The sequence below is a fragment of the Aythya ferina genome (genome assembly GCF_964211825.1).
Source record: "Aythya ferina genome assembly, chromosome: 14".
NCBI lineage: Eukaryota > Metazoa > Chordata > Aves > Anseriformes > Anatidae > Aythya > Aythya ferina.
The window spans coordinates 8,853,066-8,868,740 of NC_140312.1; the positions used below are offsets into that span (position 1 = coordinate 8,853,066).

The 15,675-nt window shown below is 52.6% G+C and overlaps 2 protein-coding genes across 3 annotated transcripts; one reads left to right on the forward strand and one right to left on the reverse strand.

Annotated features, from left to right (window-relative positions):
* Positions 1–67: 67 nt before the first annotated feature.
* SIMC1 (SUMO interacting motifs containing 1) lies at positions 68–6,538 on the forward strand. 2 transcript variants are annotated; one of them, XM_084536037.1, is made up of 10 exons: positions 68–185; positions 852–1,598; positions 1,739–1,959; positions 2,470–2,539; positions 2,649–2,794; positions 3,250–3,420; positions 3,910–4,038; positions 4,982–5,138; positions 5,220–5,304; positions 6,219–6,538. In XM_084536037.1, exons 1-10 carry the CDS (start codon positions 69–71, stop codon positions 6,437–6,439), a joined length of 2,064 nt encoding a protein of 687 aa, XP_084392163.1. In that variant the 5' UTR covers position 68; the 3' UTR covers positions 6,440–6,538. The 2 variants fall into 2 exon arrangements, with proteins under 2 accessions (XP_084392163.1, XP_084392164.1); XM_084536038.1 differs by having other exon boundaries at positions 1,742–1,959.
* A 1,084-nt stretch (positions 6,539–7,622) lies between these two features.
* KIAA1191 lies at positions 7,623–15,335 on the reverse strand. The gene is made up of 7 exons (XM_084536086.1): positions 15,200–15,335; positions 14,931–15,121; positions 13,911–14,037; positions 12,157–12,281; positions 10,063–10,169; positions 9,614–9,753; positions 7,623–9,409 (listed from the first exon to the last, which is right to left on the reverse strand). Exons 1-7 carry the CDS (start codon positions 15,225–15,227, stop codon positions 9,201–9,203), a joined length of 927 nt encoding a protein of 308 aa, XP_084392212.1. The 5' UTR covers positions 15,228–15,335; the 3' UTR covers positions 7,623–9,200.
* Positions 15,336–15,675: the final 340 nt, after the last annotated feature.

A 15,675-nucleotide genomic window follows, 5' to 3' on the forward strand; every position in this document is an offset into this window, starting at 1 on the left:
GCCGCCGCCGCCTCAGGGCCGCCCCCGAGCCCGCCCCGCCGGCCCCTGACGCGCTTCCCGCCGCTAAGATGGCGGCCGCCCCGTTCCTCACAGAGGCGGCAACCGACGGCGGCCGCTCCCCGCAACAACGCCGCCACCGCCTCCTCCTCCGCCGCCGCCACCACCACCACCGGGAGAGCCCCGCGGTGAGGGAGGGAGGGAGGGAGGGAGGAGGAAGGGAGGGAGGCGCCACGCGGGGCGGCCCCGCTGCATCCCCGGTGCACCCCCGGTACAGCCCCGTCCCTGAGGGTTTTGCCGCCCCCACGCCTCAGGGGGTGCCCCCCGGTAGCCGGTTCCTCACAGGGCGGGGGGCTGAGGGGCCGCTCGTTGCCCCCCGACCCCGTTCTGAGGTGGGTTGGGGCTGTTGGAAGCCGGTAGCCCGGTGGCAAGCGGTTGTCGTCCGTCGTCCCCCCCCCAGGTCGCCTCGCCACGGCGATGTGTGCCCCCCAAAGGGAAAGGCAGCGGCCCCCGGCCGGGAGATGCGTGGGGGTCGCCTGATTTTGGGGCAACCGCTCGCCAACGCTTCGGCATCACCGCACGCCCCGCTATGGATGTGGAGGTAGCGCTGGGACGAGGAGCTCCCGGCACTCCCTGACCATGGGAGGCCAAGAGTAGGGCTGGGGGCTGCTACCCGCAGCCTGCCCCAGCCCCTGGGCCAAGCAGCGGGGGATTTGCTCCATGTTTCTGTCCCCAGCCGCTGAGGAGCGAGCTCCCACATCCCCAGGGCTGTCCCGGCTGAGCAGGGACAATGTGGTGCTGGTGTTGCTGTAGATGTACCCCAGGCGTCCCCACTGACCCCTCTGTCCCCACAGGAGATTATCGATCTGACCCATGAGGACACAAGCACAGAGGCGACGCCGTGGAGCAGCGTCACCGTCATCGACCTGACGAATGAAGACTCGTGCAGCCCTCCTCCGCCCACGGACTGTGCCGACTGGGAGCCTGCTGGCCCAGCCGGACACGCATCCCATCCCAGGCTTTGCTTCACCACAAAGCAAGAAAGGGAGGCGGCGAAGGGGCTGAGGCCCGCAGCACCCCAGCACGACGCTCCTGCGTACCCCTGTGCTGCCGCGGACACGGCAGGAACGGCGGAGAATGAGGGCTGCTGCTCTCCTGCCTCCAGCCACCACAGCTCCTTCTGCAGCCCGGAGCAGAACTGCAGCACCACCACGTTTAACAGCGACTTGGGCTCCCTGGCCAGCATGCTGCTGGACCCAGACCTCTTCTCCCTGTCCCCCTCCAGTCTGCACAGCAGCAGCAGCAGCTGTGGAAACTGCGGCACAGAGGAGGAGACTCCCCACACCTCCCGGCTAGAGGAGCTCCCCACAAGTCCGAGCCCTGTCCCGTGCAGCATCGCCACAAGCCCAGGGAAGGCCAAAGGGCCTTTGCTGGAAGAGGGGGACTCAGCACTAAAAACAGCAACCCAGCAAGCGACCTCGACCCCAGACAGGACCACGGCTGACAGCATGGTCTGGCTGAACAAACTGCGCTATTTCAGGAGGAGCGGAGTCCACCACCTCCCCTTCCACGGCTTAACACGCAACAGGGAAAAGCTGCAGGTAAATGGGGTTCGGAGCTTTGCCTGGCGATCGGGATCTCTGGTTATTGCTGTTCCTTAGCAGTGGGCCCCAAACACAGCTGGGTTCCTCTGCACCACAGGGAGCTGGTTTTTCACCCATTGCCTTTGCCTTGCACGCAGCAGAAAGCCGAGCTCATCCCCAGCAGGAGGATGAGCATGGTGCAGACCACCATAGAGGAGAATTTCCTGGAGGGCACCTTGCATTTACTGAACGACTTCGTCTCCGGCCAGCACTACCCTCCCAAAGAAACCATCTCCCACCTGGTCAGGCACATCCTGCTGAACCCCCACCAGGGCGAAGTACTGAAGGACACCTACGTGCTGCTGATGAAGATCCAAATGTACGTGTTCCCTTTGCCACCACACCCTGGGGCTGCCCAGCAGACAGGTTATCCTCCGTGGTCCTCACCCACGGAGAAGGGAACGATTTCCTCAGGATGATCCTTCCCCTGCTCCCTGTTAGCAGAACTGATGCAGGCACCGCGGGCAGGTCAGAACCACGGCTGGCATAGACAGCAGCCACTGAACACCCAACTGGATGGAGGACGTGGGGATGAGGGAGGCAGGGGATGCTGAGACAAAAAGGAAAATACCAGAAGCACGCATTAATCCTTTAGTAGCAAGGTAGCTGCAGGGACAGCCTGTGACACCAGAAGTCCTGTAGGACAGAGGAGTGCTCACCTTTTTCCTAAAGAGGTGATGAGCAGATGTGGTGAGAGGGGAAAGGGAGAGGGCAGAGCTAGAGAGGAGGCAGCACGGGCAACGGAGCAGCAGGGACAGGGGAGGGCCTGGGGTGAGGGCTGCCTGACCCCAAGGCGGGTGAGCGCCAGCAGACAACGCTGTCCTTGCAGGCTCCATCCAGCCACCACCAGCACCGTGGGATGGGACTGGGCGCTGCTGAAGTACATCATGGAGGACCAGGTACTATTCCTCAGCCACGAATACGAGCCCGTTCCCAACACAGCGAAATTCCCTGACGCTCATTGCCCTGGGGCTCCGCCAGCCTCACACCATCTCTGTCTGCCCCCAGGAGAAGCCCCCTGGCCGCCTGCTCTTCCTGCAGTACGTGGTGCAGACCCTGCAGGATGACTTCCAGAAGAACCTGCAGCTGCGCCTGCTGCAGAGGTCAATTGCCAAGAAAGTGCTTTCCTGTAACGAGTGCTTCAGCAACGTGAAGTAAGGGATGCCTCTTCCTCCCCTCTACTCCGACCAGATGGGGAGGGGCAGGGGCTTAGGGGACACTTCTTCAGAATCCAGGTCACATTTTTCAAGAAACAAGCTTAGGAAAGAGAGGAAACTATAGGGACCAAGTGTAAGGAATAGTAGCAGGTTTATGACAGGTTTATGACAGCAAACCTGCAAAAATGATGCAAGGCATTTCCAAACCACAGCCTAGCAGGCTTTTTTTCAGGAATGAGATCAGATTTGCCTAGCTCAGTACAGGAATGAGGAGGCAATCCTCTTGTCAAGCACCTAAAGCTGCTGCTCAGCAGAACTATTCCCCAGCCTGCCCACGCAGGTGGGACATCTCCTCCCTCCTTGGGGTCTTTCCTCAGCCTCCAAGCAGAGCTGGAGGTCAGGACACAGCAAGGCCAGGCCCATCCCCACTAACGCTCCTGTTTCTCTCCCAGGGAGGTGGTCGAATGGTTGGTGGCGGCAGTGACAGGAATCGGGTTCTCCCAGCCCCAGGAGGCGGAGGGGACGCACTCGGCAGCAGCACAGGCTGAATGCAGCTCACCCGCAGCGAGGCCGTGCAGCACTGGCGGGGCAGAGGCGCTCCCATCAACTGTCTTCGCCCAGAAGTAAGCCCAGGGCCTGGCTTCCCACTGCCGTAACGCGGGGCTAGGGGCAGGGAGAAGCAAGACCGTGTCCCTGCCAAGTGAGGGAAGCCAGGCTGTACCTGCACACAGCTTTACTGCTGTTTCCTCTGGGGTAGAGGGGCTCAGGGAACAAGAGGCTCCCTCACTTGGTGGAAAACTGGCTCAGTGAGCACCTTCCTCCTGCATCAGGGCTGGAGCCCACAGCCCAGGCTGCCCCATGCTGTTCCTCCAATGCTCAGTACAGCCCCGGAGACTTTCCTAAGGCCCCTCTGGGGATTAACTGCTTCCAAGAGCATCAGATTCAACAGACACCAAGGGACACCACAGGGCTTCGCAGGAAGCAAATCCAATCTAACCTGCTACTTTCCCTGACACCCCTCGCTGCGAGGCACAGTGCTGAGCTACATCCCACCCCCAGAGCTGTGCAGAACGAGGGGTGCCGTCTCCTAACGTTGACTCTCTCTGACCTAGGGCAATGTTCCTGCTCCAGCGGATGCTGTCCATGGCGGTGGAAGTGGACAGATCTCCCAACTGCAACTCCTACAAGATCGCTGATTTAATATTCCCATTCATTCTGAACATTCCTGTGAGGAGCCAAAGGTGAGACAAACACGTGCAAAGCAGCATCTCCTTACCGGTCAGTGGTCTTATTCCCAACTTGCATCTAAATCTGAATGCATAAAGGAATAGAAGGTATAGAAAGACGGGCCCATTTGTGACCCAGCCAGCAAGAGCACAGCTATGGGACTAACAGAGGCCATCAGCATCACCAACTGCACCCATCTCCCCAGTGTGATGCTGAGAACAATCGATTCTCCTACTCGTTAAAGTTGCATAACCTTGCAAATGCACAGAGGGTCTAAAAAGCAGCTCTGCACGAGCACAGTCGAGTCCCAGCAGACAGCACTGATTCCCAGGCACTACTGAGAAGCTCCTCAGAAGTGACACTTCCTGCAGCTCTGCCTGGACAAGCTTTTGTTTGCTTCTGTAAGAAGTGCAGTGCCTGAAGCCAAGGCACAGGGCCTGAGCAGCTCTGGCATAGACGTGAGACCACAAGGCACAGATGTTTCAAACCCTTTCAGATCCTTTTAGCAGAACTCTGAGCACAGACTGGGTCTAAGCAAGCCAAATCGACTCTAGCCAAGCTATCACTCATTCAAGGCAGATCTCCTAGATCCAGCTGGCAGCTGACACCACTCCACACTTGCTCGGCTCTGCTCCCTGCGAGTCAGCAGGAATGGCTAACTGCTGCACAGGCTGCTGGGCAGGGGCAAGTGAAGCAACTCAGCTTGTTCCACAGGCCATACCCAACTCAGGTTGCCACAGATCAGACCCAAATACTGTAAGCACACCCGTGGCCAAGCCGCCTGACAAAGGTTTGTCCCATCTGGTGGGCTTGCTTCCGCTGTCCTTGTGGGCAGCCCCTCCAGTCACCCTGCTCTCCCACCAGATCAGCACCAGCAAGACACCAGAAACATGCTGAAGCAGCTGCTCCTGGTCAGGCTGTGCTGTCTCCCCCACAATAAACGCCTTTGTCTTGCAGGGAAGCTCTGTTAAACAGCATGGATAGCCACCTCCTGCGCTGCAAACTGCTGGAGATGATGTTCCATCACAGTTGTGACGTGCCCACAACCTTGCCCTTGTCTCTGTCCAAGATCCTGTATTTTCTGGGCCACTCGTCTGTGCTGCTTCAGTACCAGGTATCCTGTCCGTCCTCCCCCTTGCATTGCTTTCTCCTGAGAAAACCTCTCCTACTAACCAAATCCTGTCTCCTGTCCTAGGATGACGTAGCAACGTGGCAGAGATGGGACGAAATGCTGGAATACTTGAGTTTGCTGCTAATAAGTTACCAAAACGTAATACTGGGTAAGCAGCCTGTTCTGGCTTTGGTAAACACAAACTCATCAAGAGGCTGCAGTGGAACAGCCCAAATACTTCACCTCACCACTCTTGAGCTCACAGCCACAAAGGCTTAGAAAGATGATGTGCTTCCATCCTTCCTGGGAACTATTCTCAGCAGTCAGAGCAAAAAAGTGCTACTGCATCAAGCAGGGAGCACCACCTGCTTTGCCAAGTTTAGCTGCCAAGAAATTGCCTGAAGTAGCAGTGCCAGCCCTGGGAAGTAGGCAGCGGAGCGCTGTGCACCCACTGTTAAGCTGGGGGCACAGCGGGCAGAATTCAGTGGCTTAGGAGGAAAAGCAGAAGGCAAAGGGGGTGGTAAAGTCAGGACACACCAAGCACTTACACTGGGCAGGGAGCACCACCAGCAGCCCTGGAAGGAGCACTATTTCTGACCCCTGCAGATTGTCGCAGTCACAAAACGCTCCCATTTTATCCAAAATTTCCTAAAGTCCCTTACCAAATTCCGCTTTACTGGAGTTAAGGCGCTCAGATAAACGCAGAGAAAACCACAGCCACATGTGCATAGTGTGCTGATGTCCCTGAAACCTCAGAAGAGCACCATTAAGCTCTCTGGAGACCATCTTTGCAGCTGGACAGCTGTCCAGTCTGCCACTAGCACTGGCAGAAGGGACGCTACAGCCCTGCCTGCCCCTCTCCATGTCTCGGTCTCTCTCCACGCGCAGACAGCTCCAGAAGGGGACAGTGCCTTCTTCCACCAGGCTAGTCTTGTGCAGGAGTGCCAAGGATAACCAGGAGGGAGCCTGCACAGTTCCCAGCTGCTCTGCTGCTGCACAGCACTGCCGGGGGATGCTGCAATTGGTCCCTAGGAGGTCAGCTGGCCCATTGGCACCTCTTCCCAACAGCATTTCCTCTTGCAGACCACTTACGGAGCTCACTCTATGAGCGGATGGACTTGATCATTCAGAAAGCCAAGCCCAGGCTCCAGGATGACGATGAGATCAGCCACCTGGACATCTACCTGAAGACAGAGGACTTCCTCAGCCGAATGCAGCAGCTCCTGGGGCAGCCCTTCCCGCTGCAGATCAAGGAGAAAGTGTGCATGATCCAGCAGCTGTTTCTCATCTTCACTGCTACCTGATGCAGCTTTGTGTTTCCTTTAAAAACTGTGAACTTAAAACCCTGTCTCATGCTGCAGTCTCAAGTGTCATGTCATGTTTAATATATTTGGAAAATCTTTTGTTTACAGTGTCAGAATTTCCTTCCAAATCTGCCTCATCCTACAGTTTTCCAGAGCACTTTGTACACTTGTGAAAAAAAAAAATTTTTGTATTTGTTGAGCCTCTTCCTTCTTGGTACCCACAGCTCTGCTAGCTGTACCTTGGGATAGCATTAGTCTGAAGCAGCCATGAACTGGCAATAGTTTGCATGGCAAAACGCCCTAATACCTGTTCAATATCTAGGGAAGTTGATGAACTTATCAAAACACAGCTGTAGATAACAGCGAGGAGGTTCACAGTGTCAAGATCTCCAGGACACTCAGGGGATGAACCTTTCCCTAAACAATCCCACCGATGTGACTTGGAGCAAGGCAGCTAGCCACATCAGGAAAGGCATGGATAGCAGCCTCAGCTGGAAGGGCAGCACTTCTTCCAGAATGGTAGTTCAGCAGGTCCACAGTTAGATGTTGTTTTCTGATACTTTGATCATATCCCAGGAACAAAACCTGAGCAGGATACAGCAAGCAGAATGAGAGCATCCCACCAAGAGACCACCCCTTAACAGCAGCCTTTGGAACTAAACTGAGATGTAACCAGGACCTGCAGCAGCAGACAGTACAAGAGCATGTAGGTGCTTCAGGATCCATTCCACCACTTTCAGCTCTGCAAACGTTCAAAGAAAAACAAGGCAGTGTTCAGCTCAGTCATGCCCAACACCCAGAACTGTGTGCTCTATCAGGAGCACTCAAACCCAAAGGAGGAAGGCAAAGCCAGGAGCTGGGCATCACTAGGCAAACACCAGCCTGGTTCCCACATCTGTGCCCAGCTCCTTGGTCCAGGTGCAAACATTCATCTGAACAGCTCAAGAAACTACAAGGTTTCATCAGCAAAAGGCCTAAAACAGGACTTAATGTGGCTTTAAACCTGGTCTTCCTGTCAAAGGGGAGTTTTACACAGCAAGTATTTGCCACAATGAGTGCTCTCAGCCTTCGTAGGCAGAACCTTGGCCCCACGCTTGTTGGCCAGCAGCAAGCAGCCTGGTAGGCACTGCACAGCCCCACATTTCTTCCACAGGTGCTTTACCAACACTAAAAACCAAGGACCTCCATTCACAAGGGTTTTATTTTCTTGTAACAAAAATCATACACATTTAAGACATGAATACAGACAATAAATTAATGTCAAACGAGAGATTCTGATCATCAAGGTGCAGATGACTGGTGACAGCGGTAACTGCTCGGCTGGGTGGGAGGCTTTCAACCTAACACCGCTGGCAGTGCTGCTGAAGCTTGAGATGAAGCAGAGCCACAGAACATATTCCTCAGAGGGCAGCTAACCAAGTGAGCCAGTTCCTGAACAGTTGGAGCAGGCAGAAGCTCCAGACCACAACCTGAAGTCACCTCTGTAAAAAGTCCTTGTAACAGAAAAGCTTCTAACGACAGATGTGAGGCTGCCACTCCCACCTCAGCACCACAGAGCTGTCTTCTGGCTGAGGGAGCTCCGCAGCACAATCACGAGATCAAGAAGAGTCCTGATTGCCACAGGACGGGTGACAATTACACAGCAGCGCTGTCTACAGATCAAAGGATTAGATGGCAGCTAGGAGGTTCTTCCACTTTTCATGAAAGCAAGTGTTAACTGTTTGCAGTAACTGGTAAAAACTAGGCCAAAAAAACTACACGTCACTGTGTCACAGCACGGAGGAGGAACGTTTAGCCTTATCTTCCACTTAGTCTTCCCCCAGCCCTGCAAAATCTGTTTAATGCTGATGAAACAAAAGACCCTTTTGAGAAGTGCCACTGGTGCCCAGTACACTTCTGCATGATTCACACAAGATGCCAGAAAACCAATGAAGCAGCAACCGGAGTGCCAGAACTACTGCACGCCTGTCTAGGACGAGCCTAGACAGCGTTGCTTTGCAGAAAGAAAAGAGGATTTACTTGGTTCAAGCCACACCAGCTCTGGTCATTTCTACCATTTCTGGAGGAACCCGGAGAGCTAGGAGAGAAGCAGTTCTCTCATTACCACCAAGCCTCGTTAGATCCTTCCCCTACCTTTATAACAAGAGTATCTTATAACAGGCAGGGCTACGTTCTTCCTTTGAAGTTAGCCCAGGAAGAAGCAAGTTACTAGACGCTGAACTATAAGGTCACAGCAGACAGTAAGGGAGCTGCACGTTTAAAGCTGACCTACCACGTTCCCAGAGCAGTTTTCTTCCCTCCTGGCAGCTAACGGTCCAGCTTTTGCTCCTTGCTTGTTTTCATCATTTTCTGCTGGTCTGTACGTGACAGAACCAGTCCTCCTGAGGGTACCTCAACACTGAGCAGGACAAGCCAGCCAGACCACACGCAGACACGCCAGCCTATCTGCACGCCCACGCAGTCCTCTCCCACAGGACGTGGCTCAAGGTTTTACTTTAGCACAGCATACCGGGAAGCGTGTCTCGCAGTGCAGCCTAGCAGACAGAGCTGGTGCAGCACAGCAGAGAAGATGGTTTGCAATCATTTAGCACGAGTGCAGGAGTTTTTCCAGGCCTGATTCAAGGCTGGCATTAGGAGGACAGTCACAGCTATTTCCTTTTCCGAGATGAGGAGCTGGAAGGGAGACATTCCTATTTTACTGCAGCACAATGGCACAGGGACACCTTGTAGGTAGGTACTGGGGATACCAGCAGCACTTTTCCTAGAACCCAGTTGGAGTGAGCACATTCAGATCCCGCGGTTTGATGTTATGGGAACGCGGAGATTGTTTCCTCCCTTCTGTGACTGGAACGTCCATTTTGGGTGGCTTGAAGGTGACCGGATCCTCTGACATTCTAGTAGCCTGAGCACGCATCAGCTCCATTGGGGATGGCTTCTGGGCACCCTTATAGGATTGGATGGTAAATCCTCCTGGTAAAAAAATAAAAATCCCAGCAAGTAAGGGCTAGGAAAACTAGCCAAGTCCTTTCTCCACTCCTGCCAGTACCACCCTGTTTGGCACAGAAACAATACGAGTAGCACACACTCCCCCAAGGTGAACAGAAACAGCTGGCATTTTTGCTGTTTAACAGTTCTCCCCACCTCCTGCAATGCAGGAGATTTTAGAGGACATACCTGGATCGTTGGTGGATTTCTGGATGGCTTTGGGTCCAAAAAAACTCCATCTTTCAGATGGCAATCTGTCCCCACCAGCTTCCATGGCAACAAAGTCTGGGCCAGTGATAGAAGCAGAGGATCCCTGACTGAACCAACTCCTATGGAAAAAAAATTACCAGGATGTATGAAAAGACACCACTTCAGGTGGGCCCCACCGCACCAGAAACTTTACATGTAGTTACCAGGGAAAACCTGAAAGATCTTAACAGATTTGCCTTGAATTTGCCTTGATTTGACAGAAGTCCCATAAGCTTCCAATATATTTGGTTCTGATGCAAATCCACAGCAGTCCCTGAGCTCCACCCCTCAGAGAGTCCCTCACAGCGTAAAGGGGATATTTGCAGCACATCCCACCTCAGCAGCCTGCAGGAAACCACAGAGGCAGTGATCTGCCAGGGGCAGGGTACCTGTTTTTATGCTTGGGAGAGGAGTGGGGAGTGCTGCTTGGAGTGGACTGAGCAGAAGAAGTCTGTTTGTCGTCTTTTGTCATTTCTCCACTCTGCATTTTTAGCTTCTGTTGGGAAAGGCAAGAGAAACACAAGCAACAGACCTTAAGTACAAGGCATATGGAATGCAGCCAGTTTTACTGTCAAAACTGGACAACTGTTTGTATCACAGACAAGGGATTTTAAGTGTTATTTTAACCTAGTTATACTCAGTATTACAATACTTGCATACACCCCTTAAGCTTCTTTCCAGGTCGCATACAAACATTTCATCACTATGCTCATGCAAGTGGACACCCTCCAAGCTAATGGAAGAAAACCACGTAGCTCACTGCAGGTCAGTCACTGCTCAACAGCAGCACACTGCTGAAATACCAGCGCTCCCAGGAAGGTTGCCTCCAGTGCTGGCTGAACTGCTGGCTGCGTGGTGACAAGTCCAAGTGCCACAGCAGCCGTGTGTCTGGAGCACTGCTCAGAGCAGAGGCTTCAGTCCCACAAGTTCTCTAACAAAGGTGAGACAAGGCCTTGCGCAAAAGCCTAGGAGCATGAGACACTGAGAAGTAATTCACAAACAAGGTGAAAGCACTGCACTAGAACAACAATTTGGACTGCATGTGAAGAATACGTCCAGTCACACAGCAATCAGGAGCTGGGTGCGTGTGACCCAGGCGATTACAAGCCATTCTGTACAAACAGAACTTGAAAGAAGTCACTTGAAGGACAGTTATAGTTCAAACGCTGACTGCACAGGCACCTTCTCAAAACATTGCCTGTGGTTATCCAAGCCACACCAACACAACTCACTGACGCTGCTGCTGAAACTTTGACCTTGCAAGGGTACGCCTGGAAGGCTCGCTATTGAAATCCAACTGCAAGATCACTGTGGGCAGCTGAGCTCACCAGAAACATGTTGGCTGGAGACCTTTGTCTTTATTTCCAGTAAGAAGCAAGCCCGATTTCATTTTCTAACTTTTAACGTTAGAAACGCGTGGTTTACAAGTAATCTAGTTCTGGCTTGTTTCAAGGAATAGGTAACCCAACTAGAACAGTGCTTATTCGGAGGCTGCTGATTTGTACTGCAAAGTTAGCTCAGTACAAAGTCAAAACAAAGGTCCAGAGCTTCAGCACTGCTGTCCCAGTGCACCAGGAGTTCCTGGATTCATTACAGGACTCAAATGAGGCTTGGCATCACTAAGGCAGCAGCGAGTAGAGTTCTAAGTTCAGTCCGTTCAACACTTAACCACCACAAACACCTGATAAGTACCTTCTGCACTTGGCATCTTAATGCTATGGAAAAGTAGCATTGGAAGAGATGAGGGTAATTCAAGATCATCAAAATAAGCATCAAGCTGGAAAATGTAAACAGGACCTTTAAAATTGGAGAAGTTACTTGGATTCAGGGATAAGACTGAAGGCCAAAACTCACCAAGCATGTTTATTTCAGGTGTCAAAGGCCTTCTCTGCCCTACCCTCAGATTAGTGTTGCTCAGCACAGTAAGATCTGGGAGTGCCTCATCCACTTACCAAACAGCTGAGCTCCTTCAAAATTGCATTTGCACATAAAAATATATTGAACTTCAAATTATACTTTCTTTAAAAATATGTGAGTTGGCAAGTCTCTTCCAGTTCTTGAACAGAAAAACCACAACAGAGACAAGCGTTTGCAGAGAGAATGGATGCCAAGCTCTGCCCTCAATACCCAGAAGGCTGGCATTTCATGTCAGCTATCCCCGGAGAGATAACGCTGGGACAAACACTTAATGTTCACTGCAGGGCACCTCTGGGAGGTACAGCAAGAAGCTAGGCTCTGTACAGAGATGTCCCCAGCTGGAAGTGACTGGGCAATATTGCAGTTTTCAAACAAACTGTTTCAAAACTATACAGGCCAACAGCAAGTTTAACATAGGTGGGTAATCTTTTTACACAATACACTAAACACCTTCAGAGTAAGCAGTTTAAATAGTCCCAGCAACACGCTCCCAAAGTTATGTCAGACAGGTGTCAGGCTAGTACACAACCAACAAAAAAAAAACACACAAGGAAAAGAAGTCTTACATGCACTGCCTCAGCCACTCGGTGATACTTGGTCTCCTCTGTGGTGAGGCCTTTGTGGGGAGTGTAGCCAGCTTCTCGCAGCCCTGCCTGCTGCTCAAAGCGCTGAATGCTCTCCTGAGTCTGCTCTGGAATGGACAAGAGCACACGTTCACACAAAAGAGCCGCCACAAGCAGTTCTAGAAAAAGCAACTCGAGTGACCACAGGTAACTTCATCGTTCATACCTACTGTGACGAGTTGACAGAGGCTGCAAGATGAAACTAAGGAGCTGTTCTGACCAGGAGGCTATCCTGAGTCACGGGGCTAAGCGAGTCAGATAGGCAGTGCTTTGTCCCAAATCACAGGATGCGTTGCAGATGTAACACTTGTATTTAAACACGTTTAATCCAACAAGCTGCATCACTTCTAATTACAATTTCCCAAGTCCAGAAGACCCCACAACAAGCTGGATATTTTAAGTGCCCCCCTTGATTTTTCAACTTTTTTGCCAATGAAAGAGTAAGATTTCTGAAAGACTGCCCACACCAGCTGATCTGACAGTCACAGCCTTGCAGAGCAGGTGGTAAAGACTCCCACAGCAATTCTAGCTTAGGTAAAATAAGTTACTTCAGCCAACCACAGGGCCACCAGCCAATAGATTGATATCAAGTTCAGTTCTTGAAGCGAGCACCTTTTTACTATCAGCATAGGAAATTGTTCTTAGGTTGGCTAGTGAATCAAAGTTAAAAGGAATTAGTACACAAAAAGTTATTGTCTTTTTTTAAAAAAGAACCTCCATTTTAATGTTAAAGTTATTTGCAGTGATAGTGCATTGTACAAGAGATCTAGAAGGCTTTTGTCTATTTCCAATTTGCATCTGAACTTCTCTCCTGGGAGGAGCAATTCAGAGTTCCTGACTTCTTACTGCATTAGAGCATTTTTAGGCCATCATGCTTTTATCTAGGTAGTTATTTTATCATTGTACTAAAACAAAAGCTCCTTTCCAGCAGGAAGTCCCTACTCCTGCATGGCACCTTCCAATATGCTGGTCATTTTTGAGCCACAACAAGGAACAAGCATAAAGCTATTCCAAAACACTGGCCTAAAACCTACCTAGGGGTCTTTAGCAACATTGCTTGTAGGAAAAAAATGAATCCCAGCTGTTAAAAGAAGAGGCAGCAGGCACAGAGTAACACATTTAATTTCCCTTGCTGCAAATGAACACGTTCTCTGTGCAAACATAACTGGCCCAATTTCATTTTAAAGCTTCATGATTCATGAGGTTTGTTTTTTTAAATCTGGCTGTTAGCGAGACACCTGCTGCTGTTACCATAAATGCCATGAAGTGCTCCATTAGCTCAGCACATCACCTGTCCACACAACTTCAGGTAATTGCAGAACTCTACCTAACAGCAAGAAATGCCAAGTTAATGAGCAAACACCCAGCAGCAGCCTCTGAGCTCCAGCGTAAGGCGGCGTGGACTGCAGCGCCCTATCAGCACAGCACATTCCCTGCACTCCCCCTCACTGCTCAACTCCTGCGCCAGGAAACACGGAGGCTGTAAGGTGGCCTATCCCCTAATTCCCTGCTTCCTTCTAGAAACGTCCTCTAATGACTGTGTTGATTAAAAACAGAGTTTCTCTGAATGCACAGACCATCCAGGAACACTTACAGTTACCTCGAGGCACTACCAAGCCGGACCACACTCCCGTGCCCACACCCATCAGCCACCAAACTACAGAAAGCAGAGATCTTACAGAAAGCTGAGCTCTTACTTGTGATGAGAGAGTTCATGATGATATGAGTGGCCTTGGCCTTTACCACAGGTACCTTGTTGACACTTTCGGTGGATGATGAAGGAGTTATGACAGGTGCATTCACATGAGCATCCCCCTCCTCCACCTGTGCAGAAGAAGGTGTAGGTTATGGTGAGAAAGTACCTCAGCTCTTCGTCACGACACATCTCAACTACCCCAATGAAACAAGGCCGAGTTGCACTAGCAGCAAGACTTTATCCCATGGAAAAAAAACGCTGTTCTATCCACAACCCAGGAACACTTATCGCCTGAACCTTATTCTTAGTAATGAGCAAGCAACTTTCATTCAACATTTGAAAACACGCTGGGCTCAGAGCCAACAAGTCATTAAGTTTAAGTTCAAAAAGGTCAATAGGAACAAAGCTAGAACACATCCACGGCAATTCGCACAGCCGCACGCTGGACTGCAAGGTCAGGCAGGCAGAACTTCTCCACAGACAGCTCAGAAGCATCAGCTGTTTGCAAAACGACAGTCTCACAGATGAAAGGCTGCTGATTAGCTCTCCCTCACCTCATTCCTTATGTTTCCAGTGCCTTACTGGAAGCACTTCACGCTTACAGAGCTACCACTGGCTGCAAGGTCCTAGCAGCCGGGCAGCAAACGCTCCAAAATAACAACTCCAGTGAAGCACTGACCTCCTCCCCCTAACACTGAGGTTACTGTTCCATGACTGGACAGTTTACTTTTTGTGCCAAACCACAACTTCAGGGTTTTTTCCACACACACACACAAAAAAAAGAACATTTTAAAGGAAGAGATGAAAAGCAGAGGCTAGGCTCATGGCTATTCAGTTCCATTCAAGAGCAAGGAGCTTCACGACTAAGGAACAGCCCCTAAGAGCTGCTCTGCCACTGAAGCACCCCCACAGGGGCTTAATTCCACCTTATTAATGCCCGAAAGGTAGTTTTAGGGTTTTTTTAGTGAAACCGGGCGCCCCGGGCCTGCTTTTTAGGGAGATTTCCAGCGAAACTCCATACCTTCGAGAGCTCCTGGTACTTGCGCTCGGGGATGACGGGCTGCTTCCACAGCACCCCGGCGCACAGGTCGGCGGGCGGCGGCGTCATGGGGGCCGTGTCCTCCAGGGCGTCGTCGTAGCTGAAGGCCCGCCGGGGCACCCCGAGGGGCAGCGACATCTTCCCGGCCACGGCCCCGCCGCCCCGCTCCAGCGCTGCCAACACACGCACCGGGGCTCAGCGCCGCCGCCAACCCGGACCTCCGGGGAACGTGGGGACGGGGAGAGGCTTACCGGGAGCGGCCGGTGGCCGGGAGCTCATGGTGGTGGTGGTGGTGGCGGAGGAGCCGTTACCGGGCCCGGGGCGGCGGGGAGGGCGGCGGCATGGCGGGGGAGGAAGCGGCGCCGCCTGAGGCGCCGGGCAAATGGCGCCGCCTCCCGCCGGGAGGGGTTTTATAGGCGGGCGGTGCGCGGCGGGAGGCGCGGGGGGTGCTGGGAGTTGTAGTTCTGTGGGGTGCGTGGGGTATGGGGGTGGGTATGGGGGGATATGGGGGATTGGGGGGTATGAGGGGATGGGGGCGATGAGGGGCTATGAGGGGCTGTGGGTGGGCACTGCTGGAGGTGCTGGGGCTGGGATGAGGCTCGAGGATGCTGCAGGGGGTGGGGGAGACATGGGGCTGCTCCATCATGTCCCCCATGCCCCCTATGTCCCCCATGCCCCCCCATGTCCCCCCCCAGCCCTCACCGCCTGCACAGCCCTGCTGTGGGTG